Source organism: Thunnus thynnus, chromosome 13, assembly GCF_963924715.1.
Source record: "Thunnus thynnus chromosome 13, fThuThy2.1, whole genome shotgun sequence".
NCBI classification, from domain to species: domain Eukaryota; kingdom Metazoa; phylum Chordata; class Actinopteri; order Scombriformes; family Scombridae; genus Thunnus; species Thunnus thynnus.
Window position 1 is genome coordinate 29294822 of NC_089529.1, and position 15843 is coordinate 29310664.

At 39.4% G+C, this 15843-nt stretch overlaps 1 protein-coding gene across 2 annotated transcripts in view; it reads right to left on the minus strand.

Annotated features, from left to right (window-relative positions):
- The window catches only part of dbn1 (drebrin 1), a 131681-nt gene extending 116232 nt beyond the window's left edge, over positions 1-15449 (minus strand). For both annotated transcript variants that reach the window (XM_067608902.1, XM_067608901.1), the window contains exon 1: positions 15291-15449. In XM_067608902.1, the coding sequence (XP_067465003.1) occupies positions 15291-15373 (83 nt within the window). In that variant the 5' untranslated portion in view covers positions 15374-15449. The remainder of the gene's footprint in view (positions 1-15290) is intronic.
- Positions 15450-15843: the final 394 nt, after the last annotated feature.

Genomic DNA, 15843 nt, shown 5'->3' on the forward strand with positions numbered 1-15843 from the left:
TTCACTATAGCTGTGTCTCAAATCACATACTTCTGTTAGTACACTTTCATGTAGTACACTGTGTACACTATGTATTACTGGCGTGGTGTGCAAATTTTGGCAGGGTAGTGTTGTCTTAAATCAAACACAGCCGTTGTGCACTTACCGGAAATGACAATTGCAAATTAGCATTAACTAGCGTTAGCATTCACGTTATCGTTCGCGCTAGCAAATCATTACAGACTGCTAAATTAACCCAAAAAACATACTGATGGCTTATATCCAACAACAGTATAGTGGTGCTTAGTGCTAAAAAACACATGTATAAATTAAATTTGTATAATATCGCAATGTTCACTGTAGTTACAACGTACCCAGCCACAATTTCCAGTTTGAAAAGTGGTCCCCCCCCTTTCCGCTACGTAGCCAAGATGGCGACCATTGAGGGCAAGAAGTGTCCATAATTCCACACTCAACTTTTTGACCGTTTTGAGTGCATCATCGGGTATTCACAGTGCACTGCATTTCCCATACTTCTCAGTGTGAACGCACTTATGCGCTCAAAATGTTAAGTGTAAGTACAGAAGTATGCGATTTGAGACACAGCAAGTGTTTACCGTCTTCCTGTTAGCATGCTAACATTTGCTAATTAGCCATAAACATGAATAACAGCTGAGGCTTATTTGCAAGTATTTGGTCATAAATCAAAGTATTGGATGAATAAAAAAACGTTTTGTGACAAATTTCATGGCAATCTGTTTGCATCAAAGTGGTGGACCATTCCTCTGTGCTAGAGCTAAAACTAACAATTATTTTCTCAATTAATCGATTAGTTGTTTGGTTCATAAAATGGTGTAAAATGTTGATCCCAAAACCCAAGTTCACATCCTCAAATGTCTTGTTTGTCCACAACTCAAAGATATTCAGTTTATTGTCATAGAGGACTAAAGAAACCAGAAAATATTCACATTTCAGAAACTGGAATCGATAATAGACTTTTTTTCTTTAAAAAAATGACTCAAAATGATTAATTGATTATCAAAACAGTTGATAACAGGTTATTAAGATACTAGTTAGCAACTAACTGACAAATCATTTCAGCTCTAATCTGTGCTGCATTATATTTTCTAAAATAAAGTATTTATTGATTCTTAAGTAGTTGTATATGAGAAGGGTTGAGAAGAAGGACAGAAGGTGTTTTGTAAAGCTGTAGTTATTGCAATGAGGAAAAAAAGGTAAATTTCAACACATCAAAAGGGAGTTTGGAGTCAGAGGAGGAAGAAAAACACTGATACTGACCTTCAACTTCACCAACGCTGAGCACAACACTATTCAATAAATCGCACATTTATCTCCCGAAGGAACAACTCTTTGCAAACATCCAAATACCTGCAGCACTGAGATCAGAGCTCAGTTTAATCTGAGTGCAGAGCCTCCCGGGTCACATCGAGATATAAAACATGATCAGTGAAACATTCAGAATAGTTTCAAGAATGAAAAATTAACAAGCTCCAGATGAAAAATTAATTTTCAGTCCAGTCCTGCTGCACCAGGCACCACCTCCCTGATTCAGTACCAGTGTCTGTGAAGAACTCCACACAATAAAAACAGAAAACCTGCATTATCTGTTGCCTCTGGGGGAGTTACAACCACAACCGCCTGAGGAAGTCAGTCTGACACGAGGCTTTAAAATCATCTCGACTAGCATGAGGTCAAAAACAGCCTCAGCAGCCCGATGCTTTAACGAAGCTGCAGGTCCAGTTTGTTCTGCAATGACCCGGATCAACCGAAGGCCTGTTTGTTTTGGGACTCCACATGACATGAGCGAGTTTAACAACTAAATAATGATCTTTAATAATCACATTTAGCTTTGATTCCAGTCCAAAATTAAGCTTATTGAAAAAGAAGCTTTTTTTTTTTGTCCTCCGTACATCTTGTAGCACGACAAACTGATCCAGAGTTTGTTTGTGAACGGACCGAGAGTTCGAGTACAACCGCTGTGCTCAGATCTGATCAAACGAATCGCTTTGAAGCGCATGTTAAGACACTAATTCGATCATGTTTCTTTCACCTGAGAAACATAGCCAAACTCTCATCACGCTTGGACTACTGTACTGTAACTCTCTTCTTACCTGTCTTAATAAATCTTCCATACACCACCCACAAACTCTCCAAAACACTGCTGCTAGGCTTTTAACACAATCCAACAGATGGTCACATACAACTCCTATTTTAATCTCATTGTACTGGCTTCCAGTAAATTTTAGAATTCATTTTAAAATGTTGGTGCTCACTTATAGAGCCCTACATGGCTCCACAGTACGTTACGGACCTTCTGCACCCCTACACCACTAGTCAAGCTCTTAGATCCTCAACCCAGAGCTTTCTAAATGTACCTCGTACACATTTTAAGACCCGTGGGGAGATCATGCTTTCCAGTCAGCAGCCCCTAAGCTTTGGAATAGTCTTCCAACAAGCTTAAGGTCCTTGGATAATGTAGACTCTTTTAAAAAGTAGCTAAAACCCATTTGTTCAGACAGGCATTTGGGTAGTATGTGCTATTTTATCTTAATTTGTCCATTTTATCTGCTCTCCTTGTACATTTTATTTGGTGTCTTTGTTTTTTATTTATTCTGATTTTATTTTATTTTATTTCTTTGACTGTGAAGCACTTACGTAACTGGTGTTTGTGAAAGGTGCTATATAAATAAACTTTGCTTGCTTGCTTACCAAGGAGGAAAAACCAACCAGAGTCACGTTCAACCAACCAGACTGAACTACAAAGGTCTGGAAACACAAAGTCACACTAGAAAAAATTTACAATCGAGTCCTAAAAGTTTTATTTCTTAAAACAGGTGGTGAAAACAAGTAAGCAGGTAAAATAATCTACTAGTTTCAAGTCATTTTCCTTAATTCTAGCATGTAAATCTGCTTTATTAATGTCACAGTTCTGTCATTGACTGTAGAGACTCTTGTGAGTTGTGTTCATGTACTCTTCCTCACACCTGCCCTGCATTCATCCTCGTTTAGCCCCACCAGTGTCTTTCCCAGCCTGCCCTTGTGTCTGATCAGCTGTTCCCCGTTCCCTTAATAGTTCAGTTAGTATTTAAGTCTTGGTTTGGAGTCAGTCTTTGTTGGATCCTTTGTTCTGGTCTGTCAAGGTCTGTTTGTTCTGCTTGGCTCAGCGGTCAGTTTTGCTTTTTGACCTTCCAGCTTTTTGGTTTTCCCTGCACGCTCTGAATAAAGAAGTTTTCTTCAGACCTGCTTCGCCTCCACTGTCAATTCCTGCCACTTTCATGACAATTAAGGCTTTTTATTCTAAAAATACTGACACTAATTTCTGCAAACTCCTTGAAAAAAGTTGATCGGATATTATCAAAAACAGATTGAAATGATCTTCTTTCACTTGTGTTTAAAGAAACAAGCCTCATTAATGAGCAAAAACTGAACAATGGACAAATACTACATGACAAGATCTGACAAATAATGCATACATATTTTGCTTTATAGATAATCAAATCTTATTAGATAATCAAATCTTATTAGATAATAAAATCTTTTTGAGTCATTTTTTTTTTTAAAGAAAGCTTCTATAACATTTTCTTTAGTCTTCTGTTCTAGTAAACTGAGTGTCTTTGGGTTTTGGACTGTTGGTCTTAAGCTGTGTAAAACGGTGATCAGCATTTTTCACAATTTTCAGGCATTTTATAGTCCAAACGACTAAGAAAATGACCCACAGATTCATCTAAAATTAAAATAATCGTTGCAGCCCTACTGAACTTAAACATTTAAAGTGTCATCGATTTTATATTACCAGAAAACAAACATTTCCCTCATTTTCCTTCCATTGGTATCTGTCCATGCCAACAATTTTTTGGTTTTGTTTGTTCAGGTTGATTTCAGCTGCAACCCGAAAACAACGGAGGTTAAAAGAATTTAATTTGTGACCCTCAAAGCTTCGAAAAACAGTAAAACAGCATCCCAGTTTTCATTGGGAGCTATTTTAGGAGCCACAAACTATAAATCCTAATTTACAAGTAACTGCAGCCACTGGTTTCAGTGTGAAACACTAACAACACCAAAAACAGCATTTTTCAGTGTCACAACTGCAACTTTTTCCCTCCATGTGACAAATGTCTGCTGAGGAAAATATCAGAATATGTCTTTAAGGTGTCAGTGTCTCCTTGTAATGCCTGAGGCGTGTCTGCTTTTGATTTGTTGGTTTCATCGTCTGCACTGCCGCATAACGTCACCTTCCTCATTCCTCATCATGACACTGACCTCGGCCTGACACACCGCCGTCCGGCCCACAATCTCACATTTCCACGAGGCATTTACCAGAGGTAACGACCCTGTTATGGTGCCGCCGAAAGTCACCAGCAGGGAAGAAAGACGGAGGAGAAGATGGAGAAAGAGAGGCAGGCAACAGGAAAAAAGTAGGAATAAAGTTATAATTACTCAAGTACTGTACTTAAGTACAATTTTGAGGTACTTGTACTTGAGTATTTCCATGCGATGCTACTTTATACTTCCACTCCACTACATTTCAGAGGGAAATATTGTACTTTCTACTCCACTACATTTATTTGACAGCTTTAGTTACTTTTCAGATGAAGATTTGACACAATGGATAATATAACAAGCTTTTAAAATACAACACATTGTTAAAGATGAAACCAGTGGTTTCCAACCTTTTTGGCTTTTGACGTCTTATAAAAAGCAGTGTGTAGTCGGGGTCACATTTCACATGTCTATGAGTTGTTAACAGCTCCACCAAATAGTGATTTTTCACTCTAAACTTCTCACATGCTTTCATTTCAATATGTTTAAATAACAAAATAAAAACAAGCATCTTTCTGATTAAACTTACTGTGGTGTAGTAAGTGAAGAAGCTTTCAACATGCAGTGAAAGGATAAAGTACATTAGGCGATGAAACATTCGGGGAAATGATGTCCGACTGTGTTTCACAAAGCAGACATGATGAAAGTAAAAGCCTGTTTTGCATGTTGTACCACTGACACTGTTCTATATTAATCTGAGAGAGTGCAGGCTGAGCAGAGAGAGCCGTCAACATGACTACTCGCTGCTTTGAAGGCAGTTTAATGCTTTTTGATGGGTTTTAAACAAGGAAAAGACAAGGAGTGAGAATGAGATGAGAGGTCAGACTTGGGACACATCTGATCGGTCTGAGCACACGTTGACGGAGAGTCTGTCAATAGAAATATGAAGCTGATTGGAGGATCCGTTGATGGTACAGTTTGTGTCTCTGTGACAGACCGCCTACCGATCGTCTGGGGATTTCTAGATGTTCTAGTAGTTGCTTGAACAGCCACTAACAAACCCACGCCACTTACATTTTGTCAAGGCAAATTTTACTTACTTTGATACTGAAGAAAACTTAAAAATGTGAAGTTTCTCAGGCAAGTTCTGCAATTTATAAGAAGCGTTGATGATTTCTAAGCAGATTTACAGATGTTTGTTCGAGATGAGGACATCAACGGGAAGTGTCAGTCATACTTATGTTTCATGTCCGTGTGTTATGATTTGAACTTCCTCCACACAGTTTGGAAAACCTCCAGCTAAGATAACCCTGATGACATCGCTATGATATCATTGTGGTTCATTCAGGTTAAATCATCACCCAGATGTGGTGATAAATAATAAAATATGCCATCAAAGCACATGGCCAGTAGCTGTTTTATTATTTTTCAGCATCTCTTTGGTGCTACATTATGTGACCTTGAATCCAAACCTCAGAGATAACAGAAAGATTTCACAGGACTAAAATAAACAACCTATTAAATTAAGAAAAATATGAGCTATAGGTCGAAAAATGTGAGTTGCAGTGAGTAAATGTCTCTTGTCTGACTGACTTCAATTGATGAAACATGACTCGACCCTCCTGCTCGGCTCCTCTTACCACCATTTTCTTCTTTTGTCCTCCTGGCAGAGGTGACTTGTCAGGTAATGGCTTCCTCAAACAGCTGGAGGGGGTCATAGGGGAGGGGGGGGGGTCATATGACAGCAGCCTACGGGCCAATTGGCGGCCGCAGAGCGCTCTGCATTCCTGAACATCTGCAGGTCGTTTGATACTGGATAACCCTGATTCGCTCGCCGGCCTTTTTCACAGCGTCCACCTTCACCGCAGTCTGACATTCGTGCTTCAAGAGACGACATTCTTTTTTTTTTTTTTTCTTTTTTTTTTTGCGCTTCGGGCAAAAAACAACAAAGTCAATCCCATCTTAATAAGTTTCTCATCTATCAAGAAAAGCACTGAAACATCAAATAAAAAAAAAACATCTATGGAGGCTTTAATGTCAGATTACAGCTATGAATCATCACATCTAACGATTAAAACTCTTCAAATAACAAATTACATGATTAAAAAATGAATATTCACAGCAAATATGTTATAAGTATTCATAATTTGATGATGTAATTTGTTGGTTCATATTTTATGATTCATTGCTGTAATCTGACATAAAATCTTAGTTTTTTTTCAAAGCGTGAAAAACATCTAATTAGTCAAATGTCTGAAATCACTTCAGATCTTCGTCATGTTAATCATATTTTATTTGATGTGACTGTTTGGCTCGATGATTTCTCTGCAGTCTTAAAATTAAACTTTTTCTGAGCGTTTTTGTTCGTGTAAATGTGATTTTCACCAGATATGACGTTTCTACGCATCCAAATGTTGTTCTCTAAATGCTTTTTGCTGCCACACGACGCAAGATCAACAAGGTCAGAGCAGCAGACACGCTGACTTTTAGTCCTAAATATGAGTCCTCATTATGTAATATAAGCTTTGTTATAAATCTGTGGTCTTATAGCCGAGATAAGCCTGATGACATCACCATTAATTCATCCACTGAGTATGTTTTACTCATTTATTCAGGTTTTTCCTTGACGAATACACCACGACGCCAGAACGGCAAAGTACACAACCAGCAGCAGCAGTGACGCTGTGTGACCGCGACCTTGAATCCAAACCTCAGGGTGAATAGAGAGATTTCCCAGGAGTAAATACACAACCTACAGTACATTAATAAATAAATAAATGTGGGTTGTAGGGTCGGATCTGCTCCATAACGTATCAAATATATTGAATTAGATTTCTGCAGACATGGTCACACATGTAAATTTTAAAATATGGCCCTTTGTAGCTACAAGAAAGTCTAATTTCTGCTTTGAGAAAATTCTTCCAATATTAGAAAGTGAAGAAGAAAAATTAGGGCAAAATTCAGATGAGCTGCTGGTGATCCCACATAGTAATTAATGCAAGACTGAAAACCTTTGGCCATGCTTTGCACCATGGTTTAGCATGTTAGCATGCTAGCATTTGCTAATTTAACACTAAACACAAAGTACAGCTGAAGCACTAGAGGAAAACATAAGAGATCAACAAAGTTATTACAATTCATCGTATTGGAAACATGAAGCAGATTTCACTTTTCTTTTTGTTAGACTAGATTGAATTGTTAATTGCTTTGAGATGTTTATCAACCTGGACGGGTTGGATGGTTAACAACACCTGTCATCATAGAGCTTGTCAGCTTATTGGTGTGTTTGGATCAAGCGGCAACATCCGGGGCTGAAAAATGAAGCCAATGTGGAAGTGTCAAAATCTGCAGTTCCTTGAACGGCCACTTGAGGCTCCAGAAGTGAGTCAATCCCCATAGACCCCCATGTTAAAATGTCCAACTTTACAGCAGAAATAAACATGTTTACAGCCTGGTACAAAAAACGGTTTTGGTCTCTATAGTTAATTTCTCCTTTCATGACGACTGTAGCGGGGGTGATTTTTTTTAATAAGTCAACCATTTAAATTTCATTCAGCCATAAAGTTATGCATAATGAAGGACATGGCTGCTTTGAGTGACAGGTCGCTAGCCGCTAGGTGGCTTATTTCAGCAACCAGGCTTCATTCGGCCGCCTCAACTCCGCCTCTTTGCCCATTTTGGATTAGCCAGGAGTTAGACAGAGTCGGGCGCTGCCAAGATGGCGACGGCCGGAGCTGCCCACTCTTCCGCTCCTCAGAAACCAGCGGGTGATGTCACGATGGCAACGTCCATATTTTTTTTTTAAAGTCTATAGTATGGATGTATAAATATGGGTGTTTTGTTTTATTTTTTGTTTGTTTTTTTTTGTTTTTTAACAAACATTTTGACCTGACGAAGATCTGAGTAGGCTCGAAACATTTACATCCTGATTAAATTTTGTGGCTCGCAGTAAGTGTGAAGTCATTATCGTGTTTAATCGATGCTAAAACAACCTTCCTCTAACAAATGATATATTATATACAGTATCAAATGTATTAAAACAGTCACATTTTCAGATTTATTTAGCAGATTTTTCCTGTCATGTATAAAAAGAGATTTAATGATTCAGTTGGAAAAAATAGTCCTTGAAGGGATCATTCTGCCTGTTATCAGCGGAGACAGAGCTTCAGAAGATACACAGCCGACTCATCCGTCAAATGGATCCTTCCTGCTTGTTATCACCGCAGCCTGCTCTCAACCAGTCACAGCTACCGGTGCGCCGAAAGGTCGAGCCGGTCACAGAGCGGCTGACAGCTGGGCTGCGGACGTATGTGTGAGTGAGCGAGGCGGAGATAAGACCTGTTCACTGGAGATGTCATGTAATTAATGAATAAACCTTCTCCGCTTCCATGGAAAAAAAAAAAAACACCTTCACTAAGTTGGAATCAAACCTTTTACAAGATAAAGAAGACGGTGAAGGAAATGAGTTTTATCAGTGGACGTCTACCTTCAACAAAACATGTTTCTGATTATCTGAAACGACTTCCAACGAGGAGGTTCAGTTTTTAATCAGATCAGATTATTTTCATCCTCCAGACTCACTGATAGAGGTCCGTTACGACTTCATTCAGTCCAGAGTGACATCTTCAAATTTTTCATAAATATTTGGTTTATTTTAAGACACAAAACAGCTGCAAAAATCTTCACGTCTGAAGAATGTGGAACCATGAAATGTTTGGCATCTGTGCTTGAAAAACTGATTATCGCAGATTAATTTCCTGCTGATCAATTTATAGTTTAATCGACTGATTGTATCGGTTATAATCCAAACAAAACGTGGTGCCTTTAGTAACCTGAATTCACTCAAAAGTGACTCAGAAATCTAAAAACGATTCACTCTGTTCTGTAAAATCTGTAAAATCAGTTTTCTTGACACAGCTGTGTTAAAGACTTATTAAAGAACTAGACGTTTTTCATCTTCCGTACTGATGTTTTTTCCAGGAGAGTTTCATGTTCATCCAAACTGTAGAAAAGCTCAAACTATGAGTCACTAACATTGTCTATCAGAAATACTGATGAGCCCAAAATATCTCCTCCCACTTTGTAACTCAATGACACAACGCTGATCACCATTTTCGTGGCCGATTTCCTGTCACTAAATTTCTCGCTACACAGAAAGATTGACGTCCCTTTTCTCAACCTACAAAGCTCTGATTGGTTGGGTGGAAACGGCAAACCTGTTTGGAAAAACTGAACCAATCTGAAACATGATGATTTGATCCTGAAGTCTGAAAAATGTGGCGCATGTGCCTGACGACTGTCACTCAAGTAGATCTGGATGTGTTCTGTTATCAAATCAACATGGTGGTTAAATAGATGTGTGTATCACTACTGGGACAGAGGGGGGTTTGTTGGGGGGGTGTTTGGGAGTGTCCCGTGTTGTTTGGGGTCAGCGGTGTTTGGAAGTCTCTGCCTTTGTTCAAACCTCATCAAGTGTGAAAAACGAGGGCAGGCCTGAGGCGCTCTGCATCATCTCTCTGCAGATCCCACAAAACAAAACGAGCAAACATGTGAACGCCACTAAAGCAGACGTTAACCTTTTGGGTCGATCGTCGTTGCTGCTCTCTCTCTTTCAGGTGAGCCGGTCAAGAGATGTAATTCACACTTTTACAGTCGGGAGGGGAAACTCCGAGAGATTTGTGAGTGGAAAAAAGCATCATTTCCTGCCTCAATCAACAACTTAACAAGCAGCGAACAGTGAGGTGATTGCGTCCCTGGAGAGCTCAGTGTCAGACTGTTTTTAACACAAACACCTTCTGGAACAAGTCATGGAAATTAGTCCAGGACTTTATCGCTTTTATGACATGTTTTGTATGTTTATAAATTAGATTGTCGTCAATAAACAGGATGTTTCAGGAGTTTCATTTGTTGGTTTATTTAACAGAGACAATGCACATTAATAAACATTGCTGTAAATGCACCAGTGTAGTCCCTGGACAGAAGTTACAGACTCTCTTCAGTCTGTTCAGAGTGTTTTAACCTCAATACTTTATGAGTAATGACCAAAATGTGCTGCAGCATCAAGTATCAAAAAAAAAAAAGATACTAAACACTGATGCTGAGTCACACTCTCTGTGTTGATCAGATATCGCCTCATTTCAATCATAAATTGTTATTTTTAATCGGTATTTTTAGATAAAGTTCTTTTTTAAAGCTGCTTTGTGGTTCAACATGTGTTTTGGTAGCTTTATTGACACCAGTGGTGCAACTAACTAAGTTATTTTCATTATCGATTAATCTGACGATTACTCATTTAGTCACTAAAATGATAAAAAATGGCCGAGGTGATGATTTCAACTTACTTGTTTTCAATTTACTAACAGTCAGAAACCGTATAGAAATAGCTGCAGATTCATTAGGATCATTTTCTCGATTAATTGCTTAATATTTTGACCTATATAACATCAAAACACATTAAAAATGCCTCAAGGTGACGTCATTAAATGTCTTGTCCAAAACCCCAAAATACTCAACAATGTTGAGACGAAGAAGAAAGAAAAAAAAAAAACCCAATATTTTTGACATTCAGGAAGATTAAACAAGCGTTTGTTTGTTTGTTTGTTTTTTTTTAAGTTTTTTAACTTTAAATGTTTTACTAAGACCCCACAGTGACACAGGTCCAACTTAACTGAGCTGATCCCAAAATGTTTTTTAAAAAATTACTTAAACAATAAATCAAACATCAAGATATTTGTCAGTCAAGTTTTTAATCGACTGATGGCCAGTTTTAGTTTGCAGGATCTCAGAAACCTGTAAACGGATTCTAAAGAAAATTGGTGGAAACTTTGGCAAAACTGGGAAACTTGAACCTTTTTAAGGGTCGGACTGGATAATTCTGTCTTTATTTGTTATAGTGACCCCTAAATGACCTCTAAATATGTTATTTATCTGATTCCTGCATCTTCTCAGCTCAAATTTTGTGATTAGGGTTGATGCTTAATCAGTAAGTGTTGTTTATTTACGACCAACGAAGGAAGTCCAACATCTGTAAATGTGTCTGGTATCCCTGATGTTTGGGACCCTGTGCAGTTGCTTCGTTAGTTTACATCACTTACATTCACACTGATGTTATTATTAAGTAAAGACAAAGAAACATCTTCAGCACTGAAAACTTCTAAAGTCTCCAAACCGCAGACAAAATGTGGAACTAAAACCAAAATCCCCCCCCCCCCCCCCCCCCCCCCCCGAACCACATCAGCTACAGACTGAAAGCAGAACCTCTGAGTGTACATTCAAGTCAATCTGACCTCATTCAGACTAACGACCGGCAGCAGATGGCACAGGTTCACATTTAATACAGTTAAGATGATGACTAGAGAGTGTTTGGCTCCAAACAACTCAAAACAGGATCTGTAATCTGAGCTAAAACACAGCAGGACGAGCTCCGCTGATTTTTCCTGCTGTTGAGTACAGATTTCAGCTTTAATGAACACTTCTTTTTTTTTTTTTTTTTAAGGAAATGAGTATTTTTAAATGTGGAAAATACCAAAAATTCTTGTGATTTTTTTTTTTTGTTTGAATTGCTACAGTAGCGACTCATGATCAAGGACAACAGGTTACACTTTAACTTTAAACCTACATTTCTGCTGAAAGTCAAATATCACCTCTTCTAATGGCTTTCGCCTGCTTCATTAGCTCCCAAACAGAATAAATAAATCTTCAAAATCACTTCCTGTCACACGCAAACAGAACAGAAGGAGGAAAGACACCAAACCAAACGCCTATAAAACTCCTGCAGCTCTTATTTTTTATGTGGAATCACTTTAATAAACCTTATAAACATTCCTGTGGTGGATTCACATGCTGGTGGGAAAATCCGACATCCGGGGACTTTAGGCTGCATTCGTGTGTGTGTGTGTGTGTGTGTGTGTGTGTGTGTGTGTGTACATTTTTAAGTTTTTAAGTTCCAACACGACATTTACGAAAAACAAGAAGTTAGCTGGGTTTCAGTATTTGGTATAATCTTCAGTACCACTTTCTGATAAAAGCACCATTTATAAAGGCTCGTAAAATGCAACTAACTTATTTGCATTATCGATTCATCTGCCAATTATTTTCTTGATTAATCGATCAGTCGTTTGTCAGAAAATAGCAAAAATGACCTTTATAATTTCCCAGAGTCAACGGTTACATTTTTAAATCTTATTTTCTTAAGTCTTATTTTCCAACAGTCCATCCATCCATTTTCAGCAGCTTATCCAGGACCAGGAGTGAGGAAACCCAGACTTCCTTCACCCCAGCTCCTCCTGGGGGGATCCCGAGGCGTTCCCGGGCCAGAAGAGATATGTAGTCCCTCTAGCATGCTCAGGGTCTGCCCCGGGGGGGGGGTCTCCTACCAGAGGGAGGCATCCAAGAGGATCCTAACCAGATGCCCAAACCACCTCAGCAGCGAGCTCCTCACCCAATCTCTAAGGCTGAGTCCAGATACTCTCCAGAGGAAACTCATTTCGGCTGCTCGTATCCTCAACCTCATTCTTTCAGTCACTTCCCAAAGCTCGTGACCGTAGTTGAAGGTTGAGACGTAGACTGAGAGCTTCGCCTTCTGTCTCCACTCTTTCTTCACCACAACAGTCCAATACAACGCCCGCATTACTGCTAATGCTGCAACGATCCAACGTATATGTCTGACATAGATAAGTTGTCCAACCAACAGCCCAAAACCAGAAGATATTCAGTTTACCATCATGTATGTGAAACGAAAACATTAAATCATCACATTTGAGAAGCTTAAAAGCAGCAAATTCATTCCCATAGTTGTTTAAAGGAGGCATCTAGTGGTCCTTCCCCTCCCAAGCACGTAGGAGAACCACGAAACTCACGAACCAGTGTTTGGTTTGTCCGTTCTGGGCTACTGTAGAAACATGGCGGGCTGGAAGAGGACCTGCTCCCTATGTAGATATAAAGGGCTCATTCTAAGGTAACGAAAACACAACGATTCTTATTTTCAGGTGATTGTACAGAAATTAAAACATACTTCTGAATATTTTATTCCATTTCTGCCAAGATCGTTCCGCTAAGATGCCGCTAAATTCTACAACAGCAACAAGGAGCTGCGGTGAAGTTGAGTTGGAGCTACAGATTAATGCATTAATACTGTTTTATCATTTGTGACGATCTCAAAGTAAACAGTCGAATACGGCGTTCACGTTACAAATAATCCACCAGGGATGTGCGCCTGCATGTACGTGATTGGCCAACGCATTGAAATGAACGGGAGGGCTGCGTTTTTTTTTTCACGTAGAGCTGATGTCAGTCTGAACGCCGCTTGTTCATCGTTGCAGCTCTAGTTTCTATGTGGAAATAATGCAGTTAGGAATGTTTGGGTATTTATGGGTATTTCTCACTAGTAAGTCACCAAATCTACAGTTTAAAAATGTTAGTAAAATCATTAATGAAAGGTTTTAATGAACCATCAGCAAACAATTATTATCTCGGTTTATCGTTCAGTCTGTAAAATGTCAAAAAATACTGAAAGATTTCAAGGTGACGTCTTCAGATTCCAACATTTGTTTTATTATCCTATACGACAAGGAAAAGCAGTAAATCAAACAGTTTGGCTTGAAAACAATTAATCAATTATCAAAATTATTGCCGATTAAGTCTCTCCTGATTTACCAATCGATCAATCGACTAATCGTTGCAGCTCAACTGACAATAAACCAGGACTGTAACAACTGAACTAACAATCATTTTCATTACTGATTAATCAGTCGACTATTTTCTCGATTAATCGATCAGTTGTTTGGTCTATAAAAAGTCAGAAAATGGTGAAAAATGTCGATCAGTGTTTCCAAGACGACGTATTTAAATGTTTGTTTTGTCCACAACCCAAAAATATTCAGTTTACCGTCATCGATTACAACAGAAACCAGCAAATATTCACATCTGAGAAGCCAGAACCAGAATATTTAGACTTTGTTTTCTTAAAAAATGTCTCAAAATGATTAATCGATTATAAAATAGTTTAAGATTAATTTAGTAGTTGACAACTAGTCGATTAATTGACTAATCGTTGCAGATCTACAGTTAACCATCGTGTTTATAAATGGATTTTGGTCCAGATGTCCTGCAGAATTTTCTATTATAACAGATCTATAAAGCATTTATTAATCATTAATAAAGAGCTGCCTCATCAGAAAGCCTTTCTTTTGCAACTTTGTCTGGAATTAATATGCAGCTTAACACTTAACACACTTGTATTTATTATTTTTGTTGGATATCTTTTTCCTATCTGCTGTAAATCATTTCACTTTCATGATCAATATGTCAGCAGGCGTGTTCGTTGCCACCTCTTGCACCATTTCCAAGTGAGGAAAGCATGGAGGAAAGGCCACAAAGGGTGATGATGGAAGTCCCCCACTCCCCCCTCCCCCCCCACCTCCTCCTCCCCTTCCCACCCACCCTCCGGCCTCGCCCCTCTCTCCTCTCCGCCCTCGTTTGGGGATGCAGGGGCTCATCAGTATCTCTGGACCAGGCCCGTTTAACACACACACACATATACACACACACACAGAGATCCACACACTGCATAAAAGCCTGAAATTGCTTCCAGCTGGTCCCGACCGGAGAAATTGGGAGGAAACAAAGCGCCGGTCCGCTTACACAAGTATTTGTCCAGTGCGCACACAACAAAACTCACTTTCACTGCTCTGACGCGTCCTCCCTGCGCACAACCGCTTCTTAATGCGCTTAATCACTAAAAGGCAAAGCCTGTGCGGTGAATTTCAGCTGCAGATAAACTCGTGTGGAGTTTGCAGCCCGGCCTGAGTGTCTGTAGTTTAAACACCAGTCCGGCTGATAGTGATGCTGCTGCTGCTGCTGCTGCACGGTGCGCTCCGGTCCTGACCTGCGCATCCTCAGCGCGCATCAACCCGGACAACAAAACCCAGACAGGAGCAGCAATGCGACCAAACAAGGAGAAAGGAAAAGGCTAGAGAGGAGGTGGAGGAGAGGGGGAGAATAAGGGATGGCCGGCCGGCTGCAGGACTCACCAGTCGGTGTCTGAGGTCTCGTCAATGACGTCCTGGTAGGCGGTCAGCAGGGCCAGTCTGTTCTTGCCGAGATTCACAGCCATGTTTCTGTCCCTGCAAGCATCCAGCCCGCTGCTGATGGAGAGAGACACGGAATGAGAGTACAGAGAGGACACGGAGGAGCAGGAGGAGGAGGAGGAGGAGGAGGAGGAGGCTCTGACTGGTGGAGACAAAGAGACCATCACGGTGTCCGACAGGTCCTAGCGCCGGAATATCACCGGATACAGCCTGTTGGGTCCTAGTGCCGCAAAGCAAATATCAACAACTGTATAAAAGCATCAACTGCTGTGAAGGCAGATGGTCACTTAATAATAATAATAATAATGATAATAATGATAATAATGATGATAATAATAATAATAATAATAATAATAATAATAATAATAATAATAATAATAATAATAATAATAATAATAATAATAATAACAAAAGCGCAATGTTTTCTAACTGGTGTTTACTCAGAGGACGGGTTCACAGTTTTTCAAGTGTGTCTTAAAACAACAGTCAGGAGCCC